The sequence below is a fragment of the Topomyia yanbarensis genome, chromosome 1 (assembly GCF_030247195.1).
Source record: "Topomyia yanbarensis strain Yona2022 chromosome 1, ASM3024719v1, whole genome shotgun sequence".
In the NCBI taxonomy this organism is placed as follows: Eukaryota; Metazoa; Arthropoda; class Insecta; order Diptera; family Culicidae; genus Topomyia; species Topomyia yanbarensis.
Genome location: NC_080670.1, coordinates 113275825 through 113278447, shown reverse-complemented (window position 1 = coordinate 113278447; position 2623 = coordinate 113275825). Strand labels below are relative to the sequence as shown.

The window sequence follows — 2623 nt, the reverse complement described above, 5'->3', positions numbered from 1 at the left end:
TATTTTACCTACACTTTCGGTATTTTTCACCGGATTGATGATCCACCCTACACGTGGAGAATTCAGGGTATAAATCCTAACCAAACTTTTAGTTCTGTAAGTGTTTTAATTAGAATAACACATTAGGTTTTAACTTTATGAATTCACTATTTTTTACTTACGCTTTTAAACTAGAATAATAAATTTAGGTTTTATTTTAGTTTTCTTACTTAAGTAGAATTAGGATATTTTAATTAGCACTAATAAATTTAGCTATTATCTTCTCGACCGAACTCGCAATGTGTCTTCAGATTCTCTGACGTTTGACGTTTCTAGCCAGCCTACACACTAAACGCACATACACCAGATCTTGGGCAGTGCGCCCAGCAGAAACATTTATAGCCGGCCTACACGCTAAACGCGCATACCCCAGATTTTGGTAAGTGCGCGCAACAGCAACATCCTCGCCGACCTACACGCTAAATGCGCAGACCTCAGATTTTAGACAATGGCCCAGCAGTAACATCCTCCCCCCGTAACACTGGCCACCGGTCCCAGTTTTACCATCACCCTTTACCTCTAGGACCGCAAGTTTAGCGACAGGTCTACGCAGCAAACCCCCCGCAGTTCTCACAATGGCTTGCCGGATCCGTCCGTCGCTCCCAGGTACGAGCTCCAACACACGCCCCCTGATCCAACTATTCCTCTTTCCATCATCCACGACTAGTACCAGATCTCCAACTGCTACCACTTTCACCTCATCGAACCACTTCGTCCTTTTCGTCAATCTCGGCAACATTTCCCTGATCCACCGCTTCCAGAAACAATCCAACTCGTGCTTGATCATGTGCCAAGAACTTCTCACAGCTTGCACACTACTAGTATTCTCAACAGCAGAGCTACGAATACCGCTTGAGCACCCCAACAGAAAGTGGTTCGGGGTCAACGCTTCACTTTCTTCCGCATCCAAAGGCAGATAGGTTAGCGGTCGGCTGTTGACGATGCTTTCGGCTTCTGTGACGAGCGTAAGAAGTGATTCGTCGTCCAATTTCCGGTCGAAGTTGTACGAGCCCATCATCGCCTGTTTCACCGATCGCACCATGCGTTCCCACGCTCCACCCATGTGGGGCGACGAAGGAGGGATGAACATCCACTTGGTTACCGTACTGGTGAATGTTGCGGCAATATCCTGCTGGATCTCCTGCATCAGCATCCGTTGAGCGCTCTGAAAGTTGGTGCCGTTGTCTGTGTGTATTTCTGCCGGAGCACCACGACGGCATACAAAACGTCGAATAGATTTAATGCATGCGTCTGTCGAAAGGCTGTAGACTACTTCGCAATGTACCGCTCGAATAGTGAAATAGGTGAACAGTGCGATCCACCGTTTGGCGGTACTCCGCCCTATCTTCACCATCAATGGCCCGAACAGATCCAGTCCGACATAGGTAAATGGCCTGGTATATGTGGCTAGCCGGGTTGGAGGGAGTGACGCCATCCGTGGAATTCTAGGGACTGCTCTTCGCAGCTTGCAAACGTTGCATCGATACACAACCTTCCGAACAACCGCTCTGAGTCGAGGCACATAATAAATTTGCCGCAACTCGTTCACCACTGTTTCTGAATTTGCATGCTGAAACTTTCGGTGATATGCATCCACTATCAAACTCGTCACCCGATGATTTGCCGGTAGGATAACTGGAAATTTGAGATCTTTACTCACATGCTTGGCCACTCCAATTCGCCCATCTACTCGAAGAACGTCGGCACTGTCAACGAGCGGCGTCAACCGGTACAACGGGCTGCTTTTATCTAAAGCTTTCTGTTTTGCTTGTGACACGTTACGGTTGTGAGAAAGAACCGCGAGTTCCACCGGGTAGGCTTGCTGTTGTGCTAGTCTTACCAGGAATGCTTTCGCTTTTCGCAGCTCATCTTGTGTTAGATGCCCTATGGTCATCACGCCGCCGTAAACTTTGTGCTTTAAGTTGAAGACGTAACGGTAAACGTACGCGGTAGCTCTGTGCATTCGTTCCCATTTCGAAAACCGGTCTTAGTCGATCATCGATGGTAGTGCTGAAACTTCGTAGTGAACGTGACAAGCGCGTAACTCTTCCTCAACAATCTGCCGAGCCACTCTCAGCTTCGGCCACTCGTCATCGGATAGCAGCAGAAACGCAGGTCCCTTGAACCACACTCCAGCCACCCCAGTACCGTAGATGAATCAGACCACAAATACCGCTCCGTTACTGATACTGTATGGGACTCCAGAACAAAACGAATCAATCGTACTCCGAGAACCGCCGCCTGCAGCTCTAATGGCGGTATTGTCAAAGGTTTCAACGGTGCAACCTTGGTTTTTGCAGTTACCATAGTGCATCTGGGAGTGCCATCCGCGTCGATTATGCGGAAGTACGCGACCACTGCATATGCGGCTTCGCTCGCATCGACGAACACGTGTAATTGCAAACGATGATAGCGTTCAGTCGTGGCTTGTGGGAAATAACATCTGGGAATCCTTATGTCTGAAATCCGTTGCAGCAGAGTAGTCCAGGTAAGCCATCGTTGCAGGTACGATTCATCCACCTTCTGATCCCACTGGATCGCCAGATGTCTTGCAGCAATATTTTGCCATGTACCAGAAGAAAGG

General features: G+C 48.5%; 1 protein-coding gene across 1 annotated transcript; it reads right to left on the bottom strand.

Moving 5' to 3' along the window:
* Positions 1 to 451: 451 nt before the first annotated feature.
* On the bottom strand, positions 452 to 1933 carry LOC131675818 (uncharacterized). The gene has a single exon (XM_058954964.1). The coding sequence runs from the start codon at positions 1931 to 1933 to the stop codon at positions 452 to 454; it is 1482 nt and encodes a 493-aa protein (XP_058810947.1).
* Between the last annotated feature and the right edge of the window lie 690 nt (positions 1934 to 2623).